This window comes from Bufo bufo, chromosome 4, assembly GCF_905171765.1.
Source record: "Bufo bufo chromosome 4, aBufBuf1.1, whole genome shotgun sequence".
Taxonomy (NCBI): Eukaryota; Metazoa; Chordata; class Amphibia; order Anura; family Bufonidae; genus Bufo; species Bufo bufo.
In genome coordinates this window covers 298553775-298570482 of record NC_053392.1, presented here as the reverse complement: position 1 = coordinate 298570482, position 16708 = coordinate 298553775, and the positions used below count along the sequence as shown (strand labels likewise).

Genomic DNA, 16708 nt, shown 5'->3' with positions numbered 1-16708 from the left:
TCCTCTTTCGTCTTCTTTCTCTACTAACATCCCCACTCTCTCCCCTTGCCTCTTAACTGCGCATGTTTACGGACTTGGGATCAAATGCTGACGATCAAAGCAAAATGAACTATCATTAATGTTGTGCTGTATCCCCCACTCTCACTGTGCATAATTATTAAACTTAGGCTACTTTCACACTGGCGTTTCTGGGTACACTTGTGAGATCCGTTCAGGGCTCTCACAAGTGGCCCAAAATGGATCAGTTTAGCCCCAATGCATTCTGAATGGAAAAGGATCCGTTCAGAATGCATCAGTTTGGCTCCGTTCGCCTCCATTCCGCTCTGGAGGCGGACACCAAAACGCTGCTTGCAGCGTTTTGATGTCCGCCTGAGAATGCAGAGCCAAACGGATTCATTCAGACTTGCAATGTAAGTCAATGGGGACGGATCCGTTTTCACTGACACAATATGGGGCAATTGAAAACTGATCTGCCTCTATTGACTTTCAATGTAAGTCAAAACGGACCCGTTTGCATTATCATGAAAAAAACAAAACTGATCCGTACTGAACAGATACCAGCGTTTGCATTATCGGTGCGGATCCGTCTGTGCAGATACAAGACGGATCCGCACCTAACGCAGGTGTGAAAGTAACCTCAGTTCCATTTTGATGTTATTTTCCTTTCTAATAGGATCAAGGGATGGGAAAGGGGTACTGTGATGATGTTTATTTAGAGATGATTCTGATTTTATTTTAGATTTATGGGTCCAATGTTTTTTATGTGGTTTTTAAAAACTCGGTTATCAGTGTTATTATTAATTTAGAGCAAGGGGGGAACTAACTCTCCTTAGGGAGAGAGCACCTTAATCAGTGTGAGGAGACTTATAGGCCATACATGCTCCTCTGGAATTCTGGGAGGGAAGGGATGCAAATGAGCTCTTAACAAGCTTTGCCTCTAACGCCACCAGATGTAAGGCAGCTATTCTATAAGTCAATGTTCAGCTCATAAAATAAGCCTTGAGACATGACTTGGATATTAAATAAGCCAGCACCTCATCTGCAGACAGATGTTTTGGGGTGATTGCTCCTCATCAGTGCAGAGCAGAGAGTACTGGCTTAACTGGGTAGGAGGCCTGTGTCCGAGCAAGGGGGGAACTAACGAGACATGATCTACAACAAACAGGATCACAAAAAACATATGATTGTAAATGATGTGCAATATATATATATATATATATATATATACACTGCTCAAAAAAATAAAGGGAACACTTAAACAACACAATGTAACTCCAAGTCAATCACACTTCTGTGAAATCAAACTGTCCACTTAGGAAGCAAAACTGAGTGACAATCAATTTCACATGCTGTTGTGCAAATGGGATAAATAACAGGTGGAAATTATAGGCAATTAGCAAGACACCCCCAATAAAGGAGTGGTTCTGCAGGTGGTAACCACAGACCACTTCTCAGTTCCTATGCTTCCTGGCTGATGTTTTGGTCACTTTTGATTGCTGGCGGTGCTTTCACTCTAGTGGTAGCATGAGACGGAGTCTACAACCCACACAAGTGGCTCAGGTAGTGCAGCTTATCCAGGATGGCACATCAATGCGAGCTGTGGCAAGAAGGTTTGCTGTGTCTGTCAGCGTAGTGTCCAGAGCATGGAGGCGCTACCAGGAGACAGGCCAGTACATCGGGAGACGTGGAGGAGGCCGTAGGAGGGCAACAACCCAGCAGCAGGACCGCTACCTCCGCCTTTGTGCAAGGAGGAACAAGAGGAGCATTGCCAGAGCCCTGCAAAAGGACCTCCAGCAGGCAACAAATGTGCATGTGTCTGCTCAAACGGTCAGAAACAGACTCCATGAGGGTGATATGAGGGCCCGACGTCCATAGGTGGGGGTTGTGCTTACAGCCCAACACCGTGCAGGACGTTTGGCATTTGCCAGAGAACACCAAGATTGGCAAATTCGCCACTGGCGCCCTGTGCTCTTCACAGATGAAAGCAGGTTCACACTGAGCACATGTGACAGACGTGACAGAGTCTTGAGACGCCGTGGAGAACGTTCTGCTGCCTGCATTGGGTCAGTAATGGTGTGGGGTGGCATTTCTTTGGAGGGCCGCACAGCCCTCCATGTGCTCGCCAGAGGTAGCCTGACTGCCATTAGGTACCGAGATGAGATCCTCAGACCCCTTGTGAGACCATATGCTGGTGCTGTTGGCCCTGGGTTCCTCCTAATGCAAGACAATGCTAGACCTCATGTGGCTGGAGTGTGTCAGCAGTTCCTGCAAGACGAAGGCATTGATGCTATAGACTGGCCCGCCCGTTCCCCAGACCTGAATCCAATTGAGCACATCTGGGACATCATGTCTCGCTCTATCCACCAACGTCACGTTGCACCACAGACTGTCCAGGAGTTGGCAGATGCTTTAGTCCAGGTCTGGGAGGAGATCCCTCAGGAGACCGTCCGCCACCTCATCAGGAGCATGCACAGGCATTGTAGGGAGGTTATACAGGCACGTGGAGGCCACACACACTACTGAGCCTCATTTTGACTTGTTTTAAGGACATTACATCAAAGTTGGATCAGCCTGTAGTGTGTTTTTCCACTTTAATTTTGAGTGTGACTCCAAATCCAGACCTCCATGGGTTGAAAAATTTGATTTCCATTTTTTTTATTTTTGTGTGATTTTGTTGTCAGCACATTCAACTATGTAAAGAACAAAGTATTTCAGAAGAATATTTAATTAACTCAGATCTAGGATGTTATTTTTGTGTTCCCTTTATTTTTTTGAGCAGTGTGTGTGTGTGTGTATGTATGTATGTATGTATGTATGTATGTATGTGTGTGTGTATATATGTGTGTGTATATATGTATATGTATATATATATATATATATATATATATATATATAAAAAAACAGGAGGCAGCACCGATGCGATATGAAATAGCCGGGTGCACGCTCTAAGGGTTAAAGCTTACCCAATTATCATATGTAAAAAAGAGAGCAGCACTCCAGCATAGGATCAAACAAAATCCAAAAGATTTATTCACCCATAATGTGGTGACGTTTCAGCTCTACAATTGAGCCTTTCTCAAGCCTATATATATATATCTTAATAAAGCGGATCAGTTTATTATATGCCTTATCTACCATATTAAATTATGAATTTATACCTTTAACATCATAATATCAGAAAAGAAATCATGCAGATTACTAATACATAATCATGTTAATGCATCATTTTATTTTGCTCATTTTATCAATTCATATACCCTCTTCATCGGTTATTTGTTTGTTAGTGCATAATAATGTTATTATGTATTCCTATATTAGTGTGGAATATATATATATATAATTCACTTAGTTCATTTTATTTATTTATCATTTATTTTACTTTAATCCTTCTTTCAATTCATATATTTCACAGTGATTTATCTATATATATTTTGCTGATTTTTTTTTTTACATGTTTTTGATTGTTAAACATCATGCCTCTAAATTCTTTTTTATATAATAATCTCATATGTCCTAGTAATCTGAATATCCTCCATCCTATCTTTTTATGTTGTCTTTTGGTCACTTTTCAATTTATAAGTTTTATTGTTTTAGGTGATAAGATACCGGTATTTGTATTCTATTGAATAATCTTTCATATGAATAATAGTTCTTCATTTCTCGATATCTCCCATATTTTTATATGATGGCCTCATGCACACGACCGTTTTTTTTTTTTGCGGTCCGCAAAAACGGGGTCCGTAGGTCCGTGATCCGTGTCAGTTTTTTCTTCTGTGGGTCTTCCTTGATTTTTGGAGGATCCACGGACATGAAGGAAAAAGTCGTTTTGGTGTCCGCCTGGCCATGCGGACACCAAGTCAATGGGGACGGATGCAAGTCAATGGGGACGGATCCGTTTGACGTTGACACAATATGGTGCAATTTTCAAACGGATCCGTCCCCCATTGACTTTCAATGCAAATTCTGGACGGATCCGTCGGACTAACTTTCACACTTAGATTTTTTTGTGAAATATAATGCAGACGGATCCGTTCTGAACGGATTCCAGCGTTTGCATTATAGGAGCGGATCCGTCTGTGCAGACACCAGACGGATCCGCCTTGAACGCAAGTGTGAAAGTAGCCTTACCCCAGTTTCTGGCTTTAAAATGTTGCATTTTTTTCCTGCAAAATTTGCACCACCCCGCACCACTATAAAAGGCGGACTGGGATTAAGGCCAAGTTTATAGATTAGACCACTTTTAAGTCTCTTCTGCGGCATTCTCAAAAGTCACAAAAATGTCACAACTCCATGCCAGGCGTAGACTACATCATATTTGCTCCAAAGTCATTAAGGGTCCATTCACACGTCCGTAAGTGTTTTGCGGATCAACAAAACACGGACTCCTGCCATGTGCGATCCTCAATTTGCAGACCGCACATCAGAGACACTAAAATAGAAAATGCCTTTTCTGGTCCGCAATTGCGGATTCTGAAAAAACTGATGCGGATCCCGAAAATACGTACCCAAATTACGGATGTGTGAATGGACCCTAATACTGCATGACTTTTCATAAATAAGGCAGACTAATGACTGACACAAACCCAGCAAGCAATAAATTTCCCCCACAATGTATATATGGCACAACGGAGATAGTAGTAAAAATGACTCCAGAAGTAAATGGAGTTATTGTTCCTATTCTGTCTGCTTTGCTATATATTTTATTGTCCACCAAATGCACCCGTGGATCAGTCTACCATGGGAAAAAAAGCACATAAGAATGTACACACTATACCACCAGATGGATTTTGAAAGAGCTCTCAAAGCAGTTTGATCTGCTTGATGTTTCAGTCTGATTTCTTTATTTTTTTGCCGTTTAGTTACATGCAGGGGAAGGAAAAATCCAGAAAAGGAGCCATCTGCTTGGAGATCAGAATGCGCCTATAACAGAAGAAAAAATTCAGCAAATAAGACAAGAAATTTTGGAACAAGAGACACTTCTTCATGGGTATCAGCAGGTACTATATTAAGCAGCACAGTAAACCTCTGGGTTGTTTTTCTGATTGTTGGATCTCCTGTATACCAGCTGTATTGGGAAGTATTAGATTCTTTCATGAAATAGAAGATGTTAAAACATTTTTTTTCTTAAAGGGAGTCTGTCATCAGGAAATTCACTGTTAGACCAGGCACACTGCTTTGTAGCGATGCGTTTCTCTTAGAGAACTATTGCTTCATTCTAGAGAGACGGTATCTTTTTAACCTGTATGCAAAGGAGCAGTTAAGTGCATCAGGAGTGGGCCCTAACCACTCTGTGCAGCCCTTCCCTCTCCATTTTGATTGACGTGCCAGGGAGACAAAGGAAGCAGGTGGAGTCAGAGGGGCTTTTGTAGCTTTTGCATGATTTTTGTTCCATATTGGAGGAACAAGCTTGTGCTAGACACCTAGAGCCAGCTTATTTCCCCCCACATCTCCTGTTGAGTCGGGACAACCCCCTACACATAAGACAGCGAGCCGATCCCATAAAATTAGCAGATTTGGCCAACTTTTTTCTTATTTCTATGAGCTCCTTAATTAACAGTTGTATCTTGAGACCTGTTCTCTAAGACCATTAGACTGCTTGCTGTTTGGACAGGATGAGCGCCGATCAGTGATAGACACATAGATTGGCTGATACAAAGTGAATGGGGAAGGGGGGGACAATTGCTACTGCAATCATTCTTCCTTCATTCGGTTCTAATCGGCAGTGCCTCACTGATTACACAAGGACACGTGCTGCCGATAATTGTGCATCTTTCATTCTAAATTAGAAATGCCAATCGGTCAACAAACGAGAGTTTACTTGTTTTTCAGTGGATCAGCAGCACAATTATTAACAAATACTCGTTCCGAATAATTTACTAACATAAGTTTGCCAGGGATCAGTTGACATAGAAACATTTGTCGGTGATGCGATCATTAATGCAGCATAAAAAAATCTTTTGAGCGTTCTTTTAGTACATGCTTGTGTGAAACTCGCCTAAGCATCCAGTTCCTTTGGTGAGGCGGCTTTCTCCTGTTCTTATGTTGCTTTGTGGGGGGTTTTATTTTGGGAGGAGTGTATAGTAAACTGTATTTGCCTCTGGCTGCCTCAAAGCTGATATAATGGAGAGGCAGTGGCATAGAACAGGTGCACAGTTGTAATGCCCTGTGCTGCCCCACTAACGGGATGAAGACGTGATAGAGGGTTATTCTCTTATACAGGGGCAGATTGGGAACCCTGGAATAAAAATGTAGAAGTGGCTCCATGTTGTGGGGGGACACAAACTGGCAGAAGGTGTGGCCAAGCCAAGTAGGCAGCTTTGTTTTGTGGGACAATCGGTAGTTTTTATTGAAACAATTTTGACATGCCTTTTTGATCTTTTTTTATAGAGTTTGTTGGGAAATGAAATAACAACAAAAAAAAACTGCCACAGTTTTAAGTCACCCTAAGGGAACTTTAAGATGCTGCTCCAATAGACTGTGCATGTACAGCGGAGGTCATGAAAGTGTTAAAATAAATCATTCACCCATATAACTAGGGCCTTGAGCATTATAATAATGATTGAGAACCCCCCTGTGTATTTAAAAACTTATATCCAAATTGTCACTGGTGGATCTCGAACCAGGGACCTTCTGTATCAGAGGCAAAAGCTTTACTAGCGAAGCCTCAGGCTTCACAGCTTTTTGTCAATGGAATTTCTGTAACTAAAAACCTTTTACTGTAGTCCTGTAAAATGCACTGGTATCTACTGATGCATCTCCGTATACCAGGAGATTGGGATAAAAGCAAAAGTCTAATTTAATAATCACAGAAATGTAATGGATTTTTTTGTTGTTGTAAAACTACAACTCATACCATGCCCTGCTGTAGGCTGATAGCTGTGGGCAGACTGGGCATACTGGAAGTTGTAGTTTTGCAACAGCTGGAGAGCCGCAGGTTGGCCATCCCTGTACTAGCATAAGGACCCGGCTTCGCACGGGTATATTTCATCTATTTCATTTAATGTTTCTGTGTGTCGTTAAAAGATATCAAAAGTATCCCCCATAACAGTGACATCTACAGCACCCCGCCCCGTTAACAGTGAACTCCACAGTGCCCTTCCTCCTTAAAATGGGACCTCCTCAGCAGCCCACCCCCTTATCTTTGACCTTCACATCAGCCCGCCCCTTTAACAGTGAGTTCCACAGCACCACACCCCCTTGACAGTGACCTCCGCAGGGGCCCGCCCCTTTAACAGTGACCTCTACAGCACCCCTCCCCTTAACACTGACCTTTGCAGCACCCCGCCCCTTAACACTGACCTCCATAGCAGACCGTCCCCTTAACTGTGACCTCCACCGTTCCCTGACCCCTTAACAGAGACCTCCACAGCACCCGCCCCTTTAACAGTAATCTCCACAGTACCCCGTCTCGTTAACAGTGATTTCCATAATAACCCGCCTTATAATGCTTTTCTCTTAGCGTCTGACAACAATCGTCCAATTCCTTTTCTTATGGGGCATTATTGTCATATGAACTAACACCTAAGCTGTCTTATACTAAGAATGTCCTTTGTTGCCTATAGCAACCAATCAGTGCTCATATTAATGACCTGTAGCAAAATGGAAGCTGAGCTGTGATTGGTATATGCAACCTGATGAATATCTAGGCTAACTGCTACAACAGCAAACAGACAATGGCTCCTGTAGTTTGGCGGTTAGGTTACTAAGCGTATTTTTGGGCAAATAATTGGAAATCGCGGGGTGAAAATTTCCACTCAAACATAGTCTGTGACGTTCCTCGAGTCACAGAAGGCGGCTGTGCAAAATTTTGTGACTGTAAATGCGATGGTGCAGATTCCTTTAGTGGACATACATACATACATACATACATACATACATACACTCATCTTTACATATATATATTATATACACAGTGGATATAAAAAGTCTACACATCCCTGTTAAAATATCAGGTTTCTGTGCTGTAAAAAAATGAGACAAAGATAAATCATTTCAGAACTTTTTCCACCTTTTTAATGTGACCTATAAACTGTACCACTTAATTGAAAAACAAACTGTTTTAGGTGGAGGGAAGAAAAAAAATAAATAATAATAATGTGGTTGCATAAGTGTGCACACCCTCTTATAACTGGAGATATAGCTGTGTTCAGAATTAAGCAATCACATTCAAAATCATGTTAAATAGGAGTCAGCATACACCTGCCATCATTTAAAGTGCCTCTGATTAACCCCAAATAAAGTTCAGCTGCTCTAGTTGGTCTTTCCTGAAATTTTCTTAGTCGCATCCCACAGCAAAAGCCATGGTCCACAGAGAGCTTCCAAAGCATCAGAGGGATCTCATTGTTAAAAGGTATCAGTCAGGAGAAGGGTACAAAAGAATTTCCAAGGCATTAGATATACCATGGAACACAGTGAAGACCGTCATCATCAAGTGGAGAAAATATGGCATAACAGTGACATTACCAAGAACTGGACGTCCCTCCAAAATTGATGAAAATATGAGAAGAAAACTGGTCTGGGAGGCTACAAAGAGGCCTATAGCAACATTAAAGGAGCTGCAGGAATATCCGGCAAGTACTGCCTATGTGGTACATGTGACAACAATCTCCCGTATTCTTCATATGTCTGGGCTATGGGGTAGAGTGGCAAGACGAAAGCCTTTTCTTACGAAGAAAAACATCCAAGCCAGGCAACATTTTTGCAAAAACACATCTGAAGTCTCCCAAAAGCATGTGGGAAAAGGTGTTATGGTCTGATGAAACCAAGGTTGAACTTTTTGGCCATAATTCCAGAAGATATGTTTGGCGCAAAAACAACACTGCACATCGCCAAAAGAACACCATACCCACAGTGAAGAATGGTGGTGGCAACATCATGCTTTGGGGCTGTTTTTCTTCAGCTGGAACTGGGACCTTAGTTAGGCTACTTTCACACCCGCGTTCGGTGCGGATTCGTTTTGTATCAGCGCAGATACCAGTCAATATTGGCACAAAACCTTCAGGCTTCTGCTAGAAAGCTGAACATGAAGAGGAACTTCATCTTTCAGCATGACAACGACCCAAAGCATTCATCCAAATCAACAAAGGAATGGCTTCACCAGAAGAAGATTAAAGTTTTGGAATGGCCCAGCCAGAGCCCAGACCTGAATCCGATTTGAAAATCTGTGGGGTGATCTGAAGAGGGCTGTGCACAGAAGATTCCCTCGCAATCTGACAGATTTGGAGTGTTTTTGCAAAGAAGAGTGGGCAAATCTTGCCAAGTAAAAATGTGCCATCCTGATAGACTCATACCCAAAAAGACTCAGTGATGTAATAAAATCAAATAGTGCTTCAACAAAGTATTAGCTTAAGGGTGTGCACACTTATGCAACCATATTGGTTTTTTTTAATATTTTTTTTTATATTTTTCTTCCCTCTACCTAAAAGATTTCAGTTTGTTTTTCAATTGAGTTGTACAGTTTAGGCTACTTTCACACCTGCGTTTAGGTGCAGATCGGTCTGGTATATGCACAGACGGATCAGTTTGCATTACCATGAACAAAAAATATATATCTAATTTTTTATTTTATTTTTTGTTCATGATAATGCAAACGGATCCGTTTTGACTTACACTGAAAGTCAATGGGAGGCGGATCCGTTTTCAATTGCACCATATTGTGTCAGTAAAAACATATCCGTCCCCATTGACTTACATTGTCAGGACGGATCCGTTTGGCTCAGTTTCCTCAGACGGACATCAAAACGCTGCAAGCAGCGTTTTGGTGTCCGCCTCCAGAGCGGAATGGAGGCTGAACTGAGGCAAACTGATGCATTCTGAACGGATCCTTATCCATTCAGAATGCATTGGGGCTGAACTGATCCATTTTGGGCCGCTTGTGAGAGCCTTGAAACGGATCTCACAGGCGCACCCAGAAACACCCGTGTAAAAGTAGCCTTATCGGTCACATTAAAGGTGGAAAAAGTTCTGAAATAATTTATCTTTGTCTCATTTTTTTACATCACAAAAGCCTGACATATATATATATATATATATATATATATATATATATATATATATATATATATATATATATATATATATATATATATATATATACACACTCACCTAAATAATTATTAGGAACACCTGTTCTATTTCTCATTAATGCAATTATCTAGTCAACCAATCACATGCCAGTTGCTTCAATGCATTTAGGGGGGTGGTCCTGATCAAGACAATCTCCTGAACTCCAAACAGAATGTCAGAATGGGAAAGAAAGGTGATTTAAGCAATTTTGAGCGTGGCATGGTTGTTGGTGCCAGACGGGCCGGTCTGAGTATTTCACAATCTGCTCAGTTACTGGGATTTTCTCACACAACCATTTCTAGGGTTTACAAAGAATGGTGTGAAAAGGGAAAAACATCCAGTATGCGGCAGTCCTGTGGGCAAAAATGCCTTGTGGATGCTAGAGGTCATAGGAGAATGGGCCGACTGATTCAAGCTGATAGAAGAGCAACGTTGACTGAAATATCGACTTGTTACAACCGAGGTATGCAGCAAAGCATTTGTGAAGCCACAACACGCACAACCTTGAGGCGGATGGGCTACAACAGCAGAAGACCCCACCGGGTACCACTTATCTCCACTACAAATAGGAAAAAGAGGCTACAATTTGCACGAGCTCACCAAAATTGGACTGTTGAAGACTGGAAAAATGTTGCCTGGTCTGATAAATCTCGATTTCTGTTGAGACATTCAAATGGTAGAGTCCGAATTTGGCGTAAACAGAATGAGAACATGTATCCATCATGCCTTGTTACCACTGTGCAGGCTGGTGGTGGTGGTGTAATGGTGTGGGGAATGTTTTCTGGGCACACTTTAGGCCCCTTAGTGCCAATTGGGCATCGTTTAAATGCCACAGGCTACCTGAGCATTGTTTCTGACCATGTCCATCCCTTCATGACCACCATGTACCCATCCTCTGATGGCTACTTCCAGCAGGATAATGCACCATGTCACAAAGCTCGAATCATTTCAAATTCGTTTCTTGAACATGACAATGAGTTCACTGTACTAAAATGGCCCCCACAATCACCAGATCTCAACCCAATAGAGCATCTTTGGGATGTGGTGGAACGGGAGCTTCGTGCCCTGGATGTGCATCCCTCAAATCTCCTTCAACTGCAAGATGCTATCCTATCAATATGGGCCAACATTTCTAAAGAATGCTATCAGCACCTTGTTGAATCAATGCCACGTAGAATTAAGGCAGTTCTGAAGGCAAAAGGGGGTCCAACACCGTATTAATATGGTGTTCCTAATAATTCTTTAGGTGAGTGTGTGTGTGTGTGTGTGTGTATGTGTGTGTGTGTGTGTATATATATATAATATATATATATATATATATATATATATATATATATAATATAATATAATATAATATAATATAATATAATATAATATATATATATATATATATATATATATATATATATATATATATATATATATATATATATACACAGTACAAACCAAAAGTTTGGACACACCTTCTCATTCAAAGAGTTTTCTTTATTTTCATGACTATGAAAATTGTAGATTCACACTGAAGGCATCAAAACTATGAATTAACACATGTGGAATTATATACATAACAAAAAAGTGTGAAACAACTGAAAATATGTCATATTCTAGGTTCTTCAAAGTAGCCACCTTTTGCTTTGATTACTGCTTTGCACACTCTTGGCATTCTCTTGATGAGCTTCAAGAGGTAGTCCCCTGAAATGGTTTTCACTTCACAGGTGTGCCCTGTCAGGTTTAATAAGTGGGATTTCTTGCCTTATAAATGGGGTTGGGACCATCAGTTGCGTTGAGGAGAAGTCAGGTGGATACACAGCTCATAGTCCTACTGAATAGACTGTTAGAATTTGTATTATGGCAACAAAAAAGCAGCTAAGTAAAGAAAAACGAGTGGCCATCATTACTTTAAGAAATTAAGGTCAGTCAGTCATCCGAAAAATTGGGAAAACTTTGAAAGTAAGGGCTATTTGACCATGAAGGAGAGTGATGGGGTGCTGTACCATATGACCTGGCCTCCACAGTCACCGGACCTGAACCCAATCGAGATGGTTTGGGGTGAGCTGGACCGCAGAGTGAAGGCAAAAGGGCCAACAAGTGCTAAGCATCTCTGGGAACTCCTTCAAGACTGTTGGAAGACCATTTCAGGGGACTACCTCTTGAAGCTCATCAAGAGAATGCCAACAGTGTGCAAAGCAGTAATCAAAGCAAAAGGTGGCTACTTTGAAGAACCTAGAATATGACATATTTTCAGTTGTTTTACACATGTTTGTTATGTATATAATTCCACATGTGTTAATTCATAGTTTTGATGCCTTCATAGTCATGAAAATAAAGAAAACTCTTTGAATGAGAAGGTGTGTCCAAACTTTTGGTCTGTACTGTGTATGTGTGTATGTGTATATATATATATATATATATATATAATACATACATACACATATATATATATATATATATATATATATATATATATATACATATACATACTGCTCAAAAAAATAAAGGGAACACTTAAACAACACAATGTAACTCCAAGTCAATCACACTTCTGTGAAATCAAACTGTCCACTTAGGAAGCAACACTGAGTGACAGTCAATTTCACATGCTGTTGTGCAAATGGGATAGACAACAGGTGGAAATTATAGGCAATTAGCAAGACACCCCCAATAAAGGAGTGGTTCTGCAGGTGGTGACCACAGACCACTTCTCAGTTCCCACACAAGTGGCTCAGGTAGTGCAGCTTATCCAGGATGGCACATCAATGCGAGCTGTGGCAAGAAGGTTTGCTGTGTCTGTCAGCGTAGTGTCCAGAGCATGGAGGCGCTACCAGGAGACAGGCCAGTACATCAGGAGACGTGGAGGAGGCCGTAGAAAGGCAACAACCCAGCAGCAGGACCGCTACTTCCGCCTTTGTGCAAGGAGGAACAGGAGGAGCACTGCCAGAGCCCTGCAAAATGACCTCCAGCAGGCCACAAATGTGCATGTGTCTGCTCAAACGGTCAGAAACAGACTCCATGAGGGTGATATGAGGGCCCGACGTCCACAGGTGGGGGTTGTGCTTACAGCCCAACACCGTGCAGGACGTTTGGCATTTGCCAGAGAACACCAAGATTGGCAAATTCGCCACTGGCGCCCTGTGCTCTTCACAGATGAAAGCAGGTTCACACTGAGCACATGTGACAGACGTGACAGAGTCTTGAGACGCCGTGGAGAACGTTCTGCTGCCTGCATTGGGTCAGTAATGGTGTGGGGTGGCATTTCTTTGGAGGGCCGCACAGCCCTCCATGTGCTCGCCAGAGGTAGCCTGACTGCCATTAGGTACCGAGATGAGATCCTCAGACCCCTTGTGAGACCATATGCTGGTGCGGTTGGCCCTGGGTTCCTCCTAATGCAAGACAATGCTAGACCTCATGTGGCTGGAGTGTGTCAGCAGTTCCTGCAAGACGAAGGCATTGATGCTATGGACTGGCCCGCCCGTTCCCCAGACCTGAATCCAATTGAGCACATCTGGGACATCATGTCTCGCTCTATCCACCAACGTCACGTTGCACCACAGACTGTCCAGGAGTTGGCAGATGCTTTAGTCCAGGTCTGGGAGGAGATCCCTCAGGAGACCGTCCGCCACCTCACCAGGAGCATGCACAGGCGTTGTAGGGAGGTCATACAGGCACGTGGAGGCCACACACACTACTGAGCCTCATTTTGAGTTGTTTTAAGGACATTACATCAAAGTTGGATCAGCCTGTAGTGTGTTTTTCCACTTTAATTTCGAGTGTGACTCCAAATCCAGACCTCCATGGGTTGAAAAATTTGATTTCGATTTTTTTATTTTTGTGTGATTTTGTTGTCAGCACATTCAACTATGTAAAGAACAAAGTATTTCAGAAGAATATTTAATTAATTCAGATCTAGGATGTGTTATTTTTGTGTTCCCTTTATTTGTTTGAGCAGTGTATATACATAGATAGAGATATATATATATATATATATATATATATATATATATATATATATATATATATATATATATATATATATATATATATAGAGGAAAAGTCAAGGCAGCACTCCTAGTAAAGTTGGTTGGGTGCCAGCGGCGACAACACCTTGCCAAGGTGTACAATATAGAAGAAAGAAAGACACCGCAGCACGTCCGTTGAAGTGAAAAAAGTGGGACCCTTTATTCACCTGTGCGACGTTTCAGTCCGCTTACTGGGACCATTTTCAAGCAATACAACATAGTGCAGACTGTGTGTATTTATGCAGTCAAAGTTAATTAACATACATAAGTGGCAATCAATAAAACATACAGAAATAAAGAATATGATGTGTGTCATAAAAGTACAAATGTGACAATCCCGGAAGGTAGCTAAAATCCGAACCAGAATCAGTATATAGAGCTTCCAGGTATACATATTCATTGGTAATACAATAAAAAGTACAGAAGTGGCAATTAGCTGTGAATCATTATCACCTGTAGATATGTGAAGAAGACAGGACCGAGCGTGGAGTTAGGCGTGCTCAATGGTGGAAGGATAAACTGTTGCGAGTTGCGCCGCATGGATACGGCGTCCCGGAACTGCAAGTGCGCATGTCAGTGACGTCACTATGGGTAACTCACGTGATCTCCCAGTGAGACGTCACATGACAATCGGCTGTACACATCGCTATTATGAGAATGAGTATAGAACCAGCATCGTAACAGAAAATACTAAATTAATTCAAGGATGAAACACCCAGGGTATATAGCCAGGTGACGTGCCATCTTGCGATGCACTATCATCGGACATCTACGAGAGCAAAAAGAGGGGGAGGAGACAGCGGCAGCCATCGACCTCCCACTGAGCTCATCATGATTCAACCCCTTAACGGGTGACAATCCTCCACAGTAGTGTTGCAGATACACTGGTAACAAACATGAATATGTATGATGAGCAATAATTCAGGGATAAGCCGCGCACGTCCAGAATAAGCATCTCGCCTTCCTTTGAGCAAAGCCCTTCCAACATAAGGTCCTGAATGTGAGACAATAAAAAAATATATTATCCAAATATATTCATTAAAAACTAAAAGACAGTTTTTTCAACAACATATACACCGGCAGAGACAGAACTGAAGAAAGTCATCTGAAAAGCCAGGGTCTATATTCTACGTTTAAGCCCCTAGGTCGAATGGTTTGTAGTTTAAAGATCCATTCAGACTCGCGTTTCTTTAGCATTTTTATGCGATCACCACCAGTCCGCGGTAACGGAACATGATCAAGGATCATAAACTTGAGATCTCCTTCAGCATGATCCATGTCCGCGAAGTGGTGTGAGACCGGCAAGTCCTTGCGTTTTTTCCGTATGGAAAATCGATGTTGATTAAAGCGGGACTTGAAGTCACACGTGGTTTCGCCCACGTATAATAGTTTACAGGGACACCATAAAACATAAATCACAAAACATGAGTCACAGGTTAAATAAAATTTAAGAGGGTAAGAGATACCAGTTTGTGGGTGAATAAATGCCCGCCCCTTCACCATGTATTTGCAGTTTACACAGTGGAGGCACGGGTAACTGCCATTATTCTTGGGGGCCAAAAATAGTTGACGTGTGCTTTTTTGTGAGCCAATGTCGTTTTTGACTAATTTGTCTTTTATGTTACGGGCTCTCTTATAAGAGATAAGTGGTCTATTACTAAATTCAGGGATGTTTTTGTGTTCAGTTTTGAGAATAGTCCAGTGTTTGTTAAGTATTTTGTTAACATAAGGGCTTGCTTCACAAAAGGTAGAAACAAAGGGTATTCTTGGAGAATGCTCCCGTTGAGTACCTTTAAACAATTCACCTCTCTCTTTTTGATCAGTGCGTTTAAGTTGTTGCCGCAATACAGAGGCTGGATACTGCCTCGGTGCTTAGTGCGACTCTAGAGACTATGACACAAAATTTCAGACAAAGGCAGTATCCAGCCTCTGTATTGCGGCAACAACTTAAACGCACTGATCAAAAAGAGAGAGGTGAATTGTTTAAAGGTACTCAACGGGAGCATTCTCCAAGAATACCCTTTGTTTCTACCTTTTGTGAAGCAAGCCCTTATGTTAACAAAATACTTAACAAACACTGGACTATTCTCAAAACTGAACACAAAAACATCCCTGAATTTAGTAATAGACCACTTATCTCTTATAAGAGAGCCCGTAACATAAAAGACAAATTAGTCAAAAACGACATTGGCTCACAAAAAAGCACACGTCAACTATTTTTGGCCCCCAAGAATAATGGCAGTTACCCGTGCCTCCACTGTGTAAACTGCAAATACATGGTGAAGGGGCGGGCATTTATTCACCCACAAACTGGTATCTCTTACCCTCTTAAATTTTATTTAACCTGTGACTCATGTTTTGTGATTTATGTTTTATGGTGTCCCTGTAAACTATTATACGTGGGCGAAACCACGTGTGACTTCAAGTCCCGCTTTAATCAACATCGATTTTCCATACGGAAAAAACGCAAGGACTTGCCGGTCTCACACCACTTCGCGGACATGGATCATGCTGAAGGAGATCTCAAGTTTATGATCCTTGATCATGTTCCGTTACCGCGGACTGGTGATGATCGCATAAAAATGCTAAAGAAACGCGAGTCTGAATGGATCTTTAAACTACAAACC

The 16708-nt window shown here is 41.7% G+C and overlaps 1 protein-coding gene across 2 annotated transcripts in view; it reads left to right on the top strand.

The window, feature by feature from the left end:
• The window catches only part of CEP162 (centrosomal protein 162), a 126323-nt gene that overhangs the window by 63948 nt on the left and 45667 nt on the right, over positions 1 to 16708 (top strand). For both annotated transcript variants that reach the window (XM_040428719.1, XM_040428721.1), the window contains one exon: positions 4860 to 4997. In XM_040428719.1, coding sequence (XP_040284653.1) covers positions 4860 to 4997 — 138 coding nt within the window. The remainder of the gene's footprint in view (positions 1 to 4859; positions 4998 to 16708) is intronic.